The sequence below is a fragment of the Channa argus genome, chromosome 16 (genome assembly GCF_033026475.1).
Source record: "Channa argus isolate prfri chromosome 16, Channa argus male v1.0, whole genome shotgun sequence".
Taxonomy (NCBI): Eukaryota; Metazoa; Chordata; class Actinopteri; order Anabantiformes; family Channidae; genus Channa; species Channa argus.
Genome location: NC_090212.1, coordinates 2,900,478 through 2,912,009, shown reverse-complemented (window position 1 = coordinate 2,912,009; position 11,532 = coordinate 2,900,478). Strand labels below are relative to the sequence as shown.

Here is an 11,532-nt window from a genome sequence, read left to right as displayed (position 1 = left end):
ACTGAAATTTAATCAAAACATGTACATGATAAAACTCCATTTATTTCTAATTGAGTGACATTTTTTTTTAGTTAGAATTGAATTTTATCATACAAAGATTCTCATCCACACCCTCTTCTCTGGACTATTTCCAAACATTTACATATATAAACCAGAACGGCTTCAATTCCCATCGATGGATTCAATCTCCGTGGTATAAGATCACATGAATACCCAGCACCTTAATGCCACAGTGGCTGAGCTTTTAAGAATGCTGTTACAGCTGTTCTAGCAAAGTGTATAAGTGCTAAAAACGGAACAGCATCAGATGCAGCATGCTTTAAATATCTGCTGTTCTTTCTCTTGCTGCAGTTTCTTTTCACTGGGCCAAAATGAGAAAATATCTGACTATGGCAGGAGCCGATACGGAATAGTTTTCTGCTTTAGCTCGTAGTGACAGGGACAAAAACCCTGCTCTCTTACTGCAGCACAACAATCTTTCTGCTATTTGATGATGTCAATGAGCCTGTGAAATGACGGTCTGGCAGCGTGGGCAAAGGCAGTCTGCTGACTCAGAAGTGTAGCGGCGGCACCGTGGACATCGGGCGGCAGAGGTGGGCACCACGGCTATACTGTAGGCACTGTCCTCACGGATAACACCACCTGATAGGACAGATGAACACATACTGAGCATAGTCATTGCTTATTCACATTTTATTACAATAGTTTACTATGTTAGTTCATTTCCATTTGGGCTTCCGGCTTCATTGATCCAAACACTTGTGATCATAAATATCCAGCATATGTGAGTGAAGTGAAGATCTTGATTAAAACTTCATCAGGACCATGACTGGACTACTTAATAAAACTGCATAATATGGTTATTCGTGCAGTTTAGTTAAAATTGAGGACAAAGCTGTTGAAACAGTAGCAAAAATATCCACACATTAAAAATAAAACTTATTAAAATAATTATTATGCACATTGTATTAAATATGCTAATTATTGTCTAGAATGATGACATTTTAGAGCTTTTATGTGCTTAAAATTAACAAACTTATGGCTTCTGAACATTATAGACTAAAATTGCCACCCCCAACTTTTTTTTTTTTTTATATATAAATAGTGGCTCTAATTCACTATACACATTTGTAAGAAATGGTTGCCCCATTTCCCCAGCAAGTTAGATTTCAAAGAAATCTTCCTGTTATATTAATATAAATAAACAAATTGTTCCTGTTTCAGTCTTTTTTAGTGAGAACTGAGTTTTGCATAACTCTAGCTTAGTGCTAATGTTCCTTACCCTCCAGGTTGATTAGAAAGGTGCCGTGTTTCAGCAGAACGTCCGGGGGCAGGTCGCGGGGCAGCTCACTGGTCAGGTTGACCCGTGCTGCCATCATCAGCTCAGCCAGCTGAGAGGAGGTGGAAGTTGGCTCTTCTTGGAGAAACTGTAGAGGGAGTTAGGGGAGCGTATAAAGGAAGGTGTGAGTTTCTATCTATACTTTAAAATGGACCAAGTGATTTGGTAGAGAGTACAGAGGTTTCCATACAGGGAATTGTATTTCCTGGTAAAAGTTCCATTAGGCATTTTGGACTCATTCAGTTCATATAATATGTGTAACAATAAAGAGCAGCATTGGTGTAATTTCCAGCATCTTTTGTGCACTGACTGAAACAATTTAAAGTGCACTGCTAATAATATTTGACCCACCTCCATAAGTTCAAACAGCAGACCAGGTTCAATAGCAATAGTGAGGTCATACTGGGCAGCATGTTTGCCTGGAATGGAAGAAAGGAAGGAGTCCCTGATGGCACACGCCCCCTCCACAGCTTCCTCTAATCCTGGCCGCCGCCAAACCGAACTGCTTTTGATCCAGCCACTTTTGAATAATGTCTCATCTTCTGCAAAAACAAAGTCAAGTTTAAGCGTGTTTGTCGGGAAGCAAACGTGTACAGTATACACACATTGAGAAACCCATGTGCAGGTAGAAGGACTACATTCTATAGTTTTACAAAACAAGGCAACAGGCACGTACGGTCATGTCCTGGTGCGTGTAAATAGACCTCTTCCGCTAGATGTGGCAGGATGGGAGCTATGGCTCTGGTCACTCCATCCAGGATTTCCTCTAAAGCGGTCTGACATGATCTTCTTCCCAGTGAGTCCTCCACATCACAGTACAACCTGATTGAATGGTGCAGAAAATGAATCATAAATAGACGGAGAGATGAAGACAAGTAGCAGAGTCAAGCCACAGCAGCGCATACGTTGCACAGAGTGGTTCACCTGTCTTTAATGATGCTGAAGTAAAAGCTGGAAAGGTCTCTGGTGATAAAGGCTTGGATGGTGCGGATGACCCTGCCAGCATCAAACTCAGCGTAGGCATCTGTCACCTGCAAATAGACAAATACACATACAAACCTCAGTGGCTCCAACAGCAACTGTAATTTCACTCTCCAGCTGAAACCATTTGGACGTTACATGTAACACCAGCTAAAACGCACCTTGATGCTGAATTTACGAAGCAGGTGCAGCATGTACTGATCTATGTAGTGCATCTGCTTAGGGTCCACAGCCTGAACGCGTGGGTCGAAGCCCCGCAGGTTGCCAAGTAGGAACTTTAGAGTGCCCCTCAACTGGGAGGGGAGTGCAGAGAAACGAAATGATGCCCACATGTTAAAGCAATGAGATGAGTTTTACTGTGTAACATAAGCACTGCTACCTTGCTGATGTTATCTCTGGCTGAGTTCAGTGCATTGGGCCCAATTTGGACCTCAGAGAAGATGTTTGACTCTGCCACCCACCACCGCAGCGCATCTGCCCCGTAAGGTGGCGTGCTGGGCTCCTGGGACGACAACAAAAAACAAAAGTGGTTAAAGTCTTCTCAACATGCTACAATGTGTTATTTTAAGTAATCCTGTCATTTCACAACCGCTCCTTTTGTCCCACCTTTCCTCCATTAATAACTACATCAGGATCTACAACGTTGCCCACAGACTTCGACATCTTCTCGCCCTTCTCACTGACAGCAAATCCATGGACCACCAGAGACCTACATACACAAACACATTAGTGTAAGCCATTACACTGATCATCAATCACCTTTAGTGGCAAATCTCAAGATTTTGTAGGGGCTCTTAAAAGCACCACTAATTTCCAATGCACACGTTAACAGTCATTTCCTTTGATCATAGTGGACGGAGCAGAAAATGGAGGAGACGCTTACTTGTAAGGTGCTTTGTTCCTGACGGCCACACTGGTGAACAGTGATGACCGAAACCAGCCTCCAATCTGGTCCTTACCCTCCACGTATGCATCTGCCCTGGGGTCTGACTCTGAAGGGAAGATGGTAAAGGACAGAAGGTCGTAAAGAGACAAGGGGACCATAATGTAAAAAAAAGAGAAAATTCAATGTAGGTTTTTGCATTTGCATGGGGACTGTGGAGAATACGATTCCTTTAAAAAATAAACAAGGCACAAACAGCTTCCAGCCTCCTCAGAGAGAAAAGAAGCAGCAGAAAGAAGTTCGGGGCCATTCCTGGAAACAGAAGCAAACTGCCCCAGAGTTCTCTTCGGTTTAAACTCATGCAGAGGAAAGAGAGATGCTTCCACGTTTGAATGCTTTTGGTTTAAATCTGTTTAAGAGAGCTGGCCATCTGGCATTCAGCTGACATCTTTACTAACATTGGATGAGGTTTCCCAACTCATATTTACAACATATCCAAGAGCATTTGAAAGAAAAAAAAAAGGGGGAAGAATCAGCTGATTAAAACAATTAGCCTGAGATTAAAAACAGGGGGAGGAAATACAGATGTGCTGGCTGATGTGCCAGCCACAGAGAGTGGATGGTCAAACAACCTTTGACCCGAGGTTTGCGTAGTGGAGCGGGAAGCCAGTCGAGATATGACTCGGGCTCAGAATCTCCTATCACTTCTGGGAATGAAAACACAAGCAAATACAACATACACAGATCGGCCACAATGTTGTGTTAGACAGGGCATCAACATGGGACACGTGATGTAATGCTGACCGTTCATCACAGCTTCAGTGATACGGGGCTGTTTAGTTGCACACTGGTTGCCCTTGCAAACCACTGTTCACCAAACATTAAAACCGTTTCAGACATGTTTTACCTTGTAGCACAGCAGCCCATGATGCTCCGCTGTCAAACCAGATGTCCAGCACGTCCTGTCCACGGATGTAGTCAGTCACCGGACCTGCTTTGCTCTGAGAGAGACATACACAGATGAACTGTAAAACTTACCACAATTTCGACTGCCTGTTTAAGGCTACATTTATTGATGTTTTTAGATTTTCTCAAACGGAGTTACAGGCCTGATGTTCAGCCTACAGAGCTCATTGGCCAATGACTGACCTCCGTCAAATGACCTTAGGTGTTTATCTGCTGTTTGTCTGTCTAACACTTGGAAAAGATAAAGTAAATGGTAAATCTCAACCTCAGCACACGTACACTCACCTTCTTGAGCACCTCTGGTGGCAGTAAAGTCTCAATTGGAAGCTCCCACCAACAGTCACTGCCCTTGTCTTTGAAGAGATTCACTATATGGGAAACGGTGTGTCTGTAGAGGCCAGAGACAGTAACAAGGATTAGTAGAGAAGATATGTCTATGTGTCTGTGTTTCAGTGAGATGTGGTGTTTGTCAGTAATATCTGTATGTGTCCATGTATGTGTACGAGGCTGTTAGTCTGCGTTGCGTTGTGCTTTGACTGACTTGTCGATGAGTGCCTCTCCGGTCTCTTTGTGGTAGAAGACTGGGATTGGGACGCCCCAGCTTCTCTGTCTGGAGATGCACCAGTAGGTCCGACTGTCCAGCATGGCCAGCAGGCTGCCCCTCGCTGACTCTGGCAAAACACGCACCTTCTGCAGCGCCTCCTAAACACACAGTTGTTGTTTTTCTGTGATTGTAACTAACTGTAAAACTAAATGCTGAGGAGGCAGAAATATGAGTAGCTCTGCTTCGCAATCTCCACTGGCTCCCTATTCACCTCCGTATAGAGTACAAACTCTTCCTTAACACTCATCTCTGTCTGTAAAGTGATGCCCCCACTTACCTCACAGAACTCCTCACTCTGCAGATCACCTCTAAAACCCGGTCTTCGCCCACCCAGGTCAAAATTCCAAAACAATGGGTGTCAGGGCATTTGAGACTGCTGCTCACCATCTATGGAATGCCCTGACAGTCCAACTTAGGGCTCCACCGATGGTAGAGGGTTTTAAAAAAGGACTGAAAACCTTCCTTTTTAGGAAAACATATTTTAGCTAGACTGTTTTCTTAGATGTTTTAAGACTATGACTTTTTTTTTTTGCATCTTCCTTGTAGCACTTTGTGATTTGCTTCCAATGGAAAGTGCATTATAAATAAAATCGATTATTAATAAATACCTTTAGGACAAAGCTTACCTTTGCTCTGTCTTTGAGTGAGGCTGTGTTGATGAACCACTGTTTACTGGGCCTGATGACAACAGGCTGCTTTGTCCTCCAGTCATAAGGGTAGCTGTGAACACACTGCTCCTCTTTCACCAGAGCCTCACACTCCTTCAGCATGGAAATCACTGACATGGGCAAGAGATTGAAAATGAAACCCACAATTAAAGAAAAAGATAAAAGAGATACAGCAAATAAAAAGATAAAGACCAGCACAGGCACTTGCACTATACATGGGATAAAGGAATATGTTACACCTTTATCATTGCCCTCTGTCATCACAGGTAGGTTCTGCAGCTCAGAACCAGCCTGCTCAGTAAACTTGCCGTCCTCGTCCACCACACATTCCTGAAGTAGAAACACAAAACACAAACAGTACTTCAACAAAATTATTCTACCAAAAAATTTAGAGCCCTGTCCAAACCTAAAAGGCTTATAGAATTATCATTTATGAAACATTTATTTTATTAGGGCTTTAATTTTTTAAATATTTTCAATATCATGAAACTTTTCTTTTCCAAATCATTAAAGGCTGCACCATTACAACATGGCAGAGCTCACAAGTGGCTTTTTCAGATTGCCTGTTTTCTTTGATAAAGGGTTCAAAAGCCAATTTTCAAAATATTCAACAGAAATTCAGCAAAATCTGAATGACACAAACAAGGAGCTAGATTTAATTTCAGAATGGCAGCATTTAAAGAAAAAAAAAAAAAACAGAGCATACCACAGACAGATTAAAGTGTGAAGCCACACTGTAATCCTCCATGCCGTGTGCTGGGGCCGTGTGGACCAATCCAGTTCCTTTTGCCATGGTCACGTGATTGGCTAGCAGTAGTGGCACTTCCTTGTCAGGTAGCAGGGGATGTTTGCAGATCCCACCTTCTAATTGGGAGCCTTATAGGGGAAAAGACAGAAGACATGATTATCGTTGTAATGGAGAGCACACACACTAAAAAGACTGCTGTGTAAGGACATTACCTATCATGGTGCATACACTCTCCAGCTCTGTACCCAGCAGTGCTGCCATGCTGGCCGTGCGCTCAGTAGCCACCAGAAGCAGCTGAGAGTTGTCCGCCCTCTTTACCACCGAGTACCTGAAGACCGAAACCAATGAAATCCCGCATATGATACCTTACACTTTTTCTGTCACAGACATGAGCTGTGCTGTTCACGTTCTTAAATGTTATTTTTTTTATTGAGTCAGGAATATTTTTACAGTGAAAACTAGATGCTTTTAATATTTGATTTTTAAAACAAGCAACAAACAGAATTCAGCTCAATAAATCATTGCCACAACGATTCAGAATAATTATAACTTACAAACTGACAAAATGTAAAGACAATATAATTACCATGAAATGCCTGAACCCTTAGGTTGGTGGTTCAATAATAGCTTGCCACAGATGTATGTGTTAATCAACAAGGTCAGGAAACTGCAGTAAATAAATATTGTGCTGGAGTACTATAGCTTTTTATCCAGAGAGCTCTAACAAGTTGATGTTTTAAATGCTCCATTCACTAAAGATCTTGGCCATTTAAAAAAAAAATCAAATCAGAAATGAATTAAACATCTATGATTTGCAAGGTGTGACAGACACCAGACCCAGTGGAAAAAAAATTCCCATGACAATTGTTTTCATGTCAGTCGATAGTGATAATTATCATGGTACAGTGTTAAAAGTTATTTTGTTTTTTTTTTGTTTTTTTTGAATCAATGTATTTTGTTGCTGGTTCTGTTCTAGCATCTGTCATATTCTCTTCCTTATCACTAATATAAGGAAGAGAAGGTCATATGATGTGTTTGTTGGTAAACAAATGTTTAATCATGGGGAGGAAATATTGACAAACACATGAAATTTGTTCAATAACCACTAATATTATGAGGGGTCCACCCTCGACAGATCTCCAGTCTGTCTTAGGGCTAATGCAGAGAGACATACACAGATACAGGCAAAAGTCACATATTTCCTAACATGCATGTTTTTGAATAGTGGGAGGAAGCTACAGTACCTGGAGGAAACCATTACAATCACAGGGAGAACATGCAAACTCCACACAGACAAAAAAGGCAGCAGACAGAAGGTAGATTCGAACCAGAACCTTCTAGCTTTGAGGCAGCAGAGGTAACCAACTGCAGTGATGTTGATTTATGTGTATTGTCAGTGGAAATGTAAAATTCAATGGTAAATGTTCTGCACTTATATAGCGATTTTCTACCTATTGGCACTCAAAGCACTTTACACTGCTTCTTATTCACCCATTCACACGCACACTCATACACTGATGGGGGAGCTGGACAACGCTCACCACGAGCAACTAAGTTGGGGTTCAGTGTCTTGCTCAAGGACACTTCGACATGTTGTTGTTCTCTTGGTCTTCTAGTTTATTAAAGTTAAAATATTACAGGTTTGAAATGCTTATCAGACAAAATAAGGAATCGAAGATGAACTACTATATTATCAATATTTCATCATCTTTTATTCTGTGAATTATTTAAAAACAAAAAAATCAGCAGATCATTAGCTGAAACCCAACAAAGGACAATAAACTGTGACAAATACAGGTGCTAAGTAACTAAGTACTTTTATTTAAGTACTGATACAGGCGCTGGAGTATTTCTATTTTATATTACTTTTAGTCTAAAGTATTGTATTTTGTACTTTACTAAATGTATTTGACCGCTTAAGAGTTGCTACTAGTTAGTTTTTTCAAATACAGATTCTTAATACAAAAGTCAACTAATTCATGTAAATCTACTGCTGATGAAGCAGCTGTCAGTAAATCAGCTCTGTCTTTACCAGCTGCTGTTTTTGTTCCACACTATGTCTCCATGGTGTAATAATAATAATGAACGCAGGTTGAGCCAAATGGCACGTGTATAAATGTCATCTATTGGTGAAGGTACTTACTGGGCATTGGGCATGTAGCAGACAGCCTGGCTGGCAGGAATTGTCCAAGGCTGTGTGGTCCACACCAACACAGAGACGCCTTCCAGACCTGCTGACATTCACCCATACAGCCACATACAAATGAGATATTTCCTAATAGATCAGAAATATATATTATCCCAAAAATCTCTGAATTACGTGTGCACACTTGTACGTACCTTTTTCTGAAGCTATCTTCGGTGGCAGTGTGGTCAGAGGAAAAGTGGCATAGATGGCTCTGCTCACATGTTCTGGATTGTACTCCAACTCTGCCTCTGCTAGAGCTGTTCTACAGTGGAACAGAGACAGGTTAAAAGCTTACAAGAGGTGGCGAAATCTGACGTGGTAAACTGATTAGAGTGTGAGAAAATTATTAAGTAAGTACCTCGATGAAGGAGACCAGAAAACTGGCTTATAGTCCTGGTAGATGATCCCCTGAAGAAAAACACAAATTGGACTCTTCAGTGAAATCTAACATTAACTAACATTCTAAAGCCATTGACAGAAGTCAGTTTAAGTTCTATTTCAGTAGCTCCCTGTTGATTTTATAGTGTTACAAAAGGTACAAGTTAAGTGACAATTTTCATTCTGGACTTAAACCAAGGCAAAATAGCATACAATCATAAACCTTGCTGTGCATTTCCTGGAAGACTTTCAGCTGAGCAGCCTCATAGGCCCCATCAAACGTGTAGTAGCACTGGTCCCAGTCAGCCATCACACCCCAGCGCTGGAAGGCAGCTTTCTGACGAGCTATGGCCTTCTCTGCAAACTCCCGAGCTGAACGACATAGAAGCAAAACATTACACACTCTAATAGCACTTACAACCAGGCAAATATCTGGCCCTTCTTACCTTTATGCCTGATCTGTAGTGGACTGAGCCCAGTCGTCCCCACCTCTCCCAGAGCCTTCAGCTCAATGGGCAGGCCGTGGCAATCCCATCCTGGAATGTAGTGGACCTGCCGCCCCTTTAGCATCTCAAAGCGGTTACAGATGTCCTTCAGTATCTGAGTCAAACAACATACAATAAAGTGAATAACTACTTTAGTAGTGTCTCACTCATAGCCACCAGAAAGGTTAGATATTTTATACCTTTATTATAAAATATCATGTTGGCTGCAACAGTTTAATAATAATCAATGACAGATATTTATAACAATACATCACAAGAGTAGGAAATAACAGAATCACCTTATTAAGTGCATGTCCTACATGAGGATCTCCGTTAGCATATGGTGGTCCATCATGGAGACAGAACTCCTTCTTAGCCTTCCTCGCTCTCTGCCAAGAGTACAAGTCTGCAAATCCGCACTTCTACAACAAAAAGAGTACACAGGCAGAGAGGAGTTGGTGTATATTCCACACGACAAACCCACAGAATTACCTGAAGGAAGCTACAAAACCGCCAGCTCGTACCTGCTGTATCTCGATTTCTCGGTCCAGCAGTTTCTGTCCGGTCAGTTTCATTGGGAACTCGGTCTGGGGAAGTAGGACCGTGTCTCTGTACAGTCCCTGAGCTGAGCCTGAATCATGACAGCGGCTGGAGCTGAAGGAGAGAGCACGGTGCAGGAGGCCGTCTCCCCACTGTGACCACCCATATCTCGCTAGCGTCCGGCTTACAGCCGAGATCCGGCACAAAAGCATGGAAACACGGAGTACTGTAGCTCTGTGGCCAAGCAAAACCATAAACACTGAAATACGCACTGGTGTGTCTGTGTTGTTATACCGTTCTTCCTAGAGCGCCGTGTTTCCACCGGAAGAAATAAGAGAAAGGACAACTACGGAAACCTAACAAGGTCATCATCTGAACAGTCGCAGTTTTTTGTGGTAGAAGCACAGAGCGGCCTCTAGATGGGACTTTTTTTTAAAAAATCAAGTGAAACGAGGCTGTAGGGAGATGACAATTACTAGTATAAATATTGCGGGTTATACTTTGATACTTTGATATAACTGATATATATATATATATATATATATATATATATATATATATATATATATATATATATTTATTCATTTATTTTATTCATATAATTTATTCATTTATTGTACCTTTTTTTTGTTTTTTGTTATTTTATATCATGGATAGTGTAGAGACAGGCTTACTCCTGGTCCAACAATTATCCCCTTCAGACGTCTCTTTTTATGACAAAAGAGTGAACATTTATTAAATTCTCCGTTCCACAATTGAGCTGATAACCAAACAATTCCTCAGAATACGGTAAGAAACTGTATACCTCCACTGCTTCACACACCACTTTCACGTTCGTTCGTCCTTTCGCTCCCATAGATGTAACCAACAGCGTTTCCTTGACAACTGGTTGGGCAAACTTTAAAGGCAGTTATGTGATGTCATTGATGATGTCCTCGATACGCTTATACATACACTTTACACGTACATTAATTTATCCAACCCCTCAACACACGGCAAACAAACACAGAGAAGCCTCCCGTTGTCTAATTCAGATACAATTATGACTAATAATAGAATGTTAGTTTACTATGTTTAGGCGTTCGGATTACTATTATTGTTACAAATATCGATACCTACACCCACTGATACACGGGCTTTAGTGTCACTGTATGGCATTCATAAAATACAGTACATTTTATGTATCATAAATGTTTAATAGTCTCCAGTGGTTACAGTAAGAAAACAATATTGATCAAAAAACAATATTCATCCAATTGTTTTATTCTTCCAAATATCAATTATTCAACTTACAGTCATAATTTATATGTGCATAAAAATTCAGATACAGGCTCTGCAGAAACTATTCACGTTTTGCTCAGTTTATTAAGTTGTAAATATATTAACAAAAATGGCCATCAACAGGAACTCACACTGAGAAAAAGTGAAACACAAAGTGCAAACGTGTTTATCAATGTTGCACGTTTTTTTAAATCCTTAAATCTAAGATACAAAATTATTCAGCATCTTGACTGAGTACCTAGACACAACCATCCCGTTAATCCCACCCCCACCAAGAATGATGCCGTCACCACCGTGCTTCACTGTAGGGACGGTGTCAGTCAGGTGAGGAGCTGAGGTTGGTGTTCACCGATTACCTGGGTCACATCAGTATAAATAGTATTACTATTTCAAGAATTTATTTTTACATTTTCAATTAGATGCACTTATAGATTAGACCCATATGTAAAATATTAGAAACCCACGAGACTG

General features: G+C 41.0%; 1 protein-coding gene across 4 annotated transcripts; it reads right to left on the bottom strand.

Moving 5' to 3' along the window:
- Window positions 1-22: 22 nt before the first annotated feature.
- Window positions 23-10,129, bottom strand: LOC137101160 (isoleucine--tRNA ligase, mitochondrial-like). Of its 4 annotated transcripts, none has more exons than XM_067479167.1 (24): window positions 9,765-10,129; window positions 9,540-9,662; window positions 9,202-9,355; window positions 8,979-9,127; window positions 8,736-8,785; window positions 8,530-8,639; window positions 8,333-8,423; window positions 6,402-6,517; window positions 6,148-6,317; window positions 5,681-5,771; window positions 5,400-5,551; window positions 4,711-4,871; window positions 4,455-4,557; window positions 4,111-4,204; window positions 3,836-3,910; window positions 3,204-3,312; window positions 2,927-3,029; window positions 2,700-2,822; window positions 2,482-2,613; window positions 2,264-2,370; window positions 2,016-2,161; window positions 1,691-1,881; window positions 1,283-1,427; window positions 23-642 (listed from the first exon to the last, which is right to left on the bottom strand). In XM_067479167.1, exons 1-24 carry the CDS (start codon window positions 10,032-10,034, stop codon window positions 497-499), a joined length of 3,111 nt encoding a protein of 1,036 aa, XP_067335268.1. In that variant the 5' UTR covers window positions 10,035-10,129; the 3' UTR covers window positions 23-496. The 4 variants fall into 4 exon arrangements, with proteins under 4 accessions (XP_067335268.1, XP_067335269.1, XP_067335271.1 ...); XM_067479168.1 differs by having other exon boundaries at window positions 8,333-8,420; XM_067479170.1 differs by lacking the exon at window positions 3,836-3,910.
- Between the last annotated feature and the right edge of the window lie 1,403 nt (window positions 10,130-11,532).